Source organism: Eimeria mitis, genomic scaffold (assembly GCF_000499745.2).
Source record: "Eimeria mitis Houghton genomic scaffold, Emh_scaff1179, whole genome shotgun sequence".
Classification (NCBI taxonomy): domain Eukaryota; phylum Apicomplexa; class Conoidasida; order Eucoccidiorida; family Eimeriidae; genus Eimeria; species Eimeria mitis.
Window position 1 is genome coordinate 8,939 of NW_013568048.1, and position 270 is coordinate 9,208.

At 57.0% G+C, this 270-nt stretch overlaps 1 protein-coding gene across 1 annotated transcript in view; it reads left to right on the forward strand.

The window, feature by feature from the left end:
• EMH_0031210 (uncharacterized protein) overlaps positions 1-261 on the forward strand; it is a gene marked incomplete at both ends in the record, with an annotated part of 1,116 nt that extends 855 nt beyond the window's left edge. The window contains one exon of the mRNA XM_013494498.1: positions 1-261. Within this exon, the coding sequence (XP_013349952.1) occupies positions 1-261 (261 nt within the window).
• Between the last annotated feature and the right edge of the window lie 9 nt (positions 262-270).

The window sequence follows — 270 nt, forward strand, 5'->3', positions numbered from 1 at the left end:
AGGAGACAACTGTCTCCTCGTCCTAGGGGGGGGGGAGGCGCAGTCTGTAGTGCTGCTGGCGGATGGGCAGATAAAGCGTTCAGGTGTAGCAGCAGCAGCAGCAGCAACAACAGCAGCAGCAACACCAGCAGCAGCAACAACAGCAGCAGCAACACCAGCAGCAGCAGCAGCAGCAGCAGCAGATGCAGAAGCAGAACTCGAGACATCCCTGCAGCCGTTTGTTGCTGCAGCAGAAGAAAGGAGACAAAAAGGAGACAGTGATCCGTATGG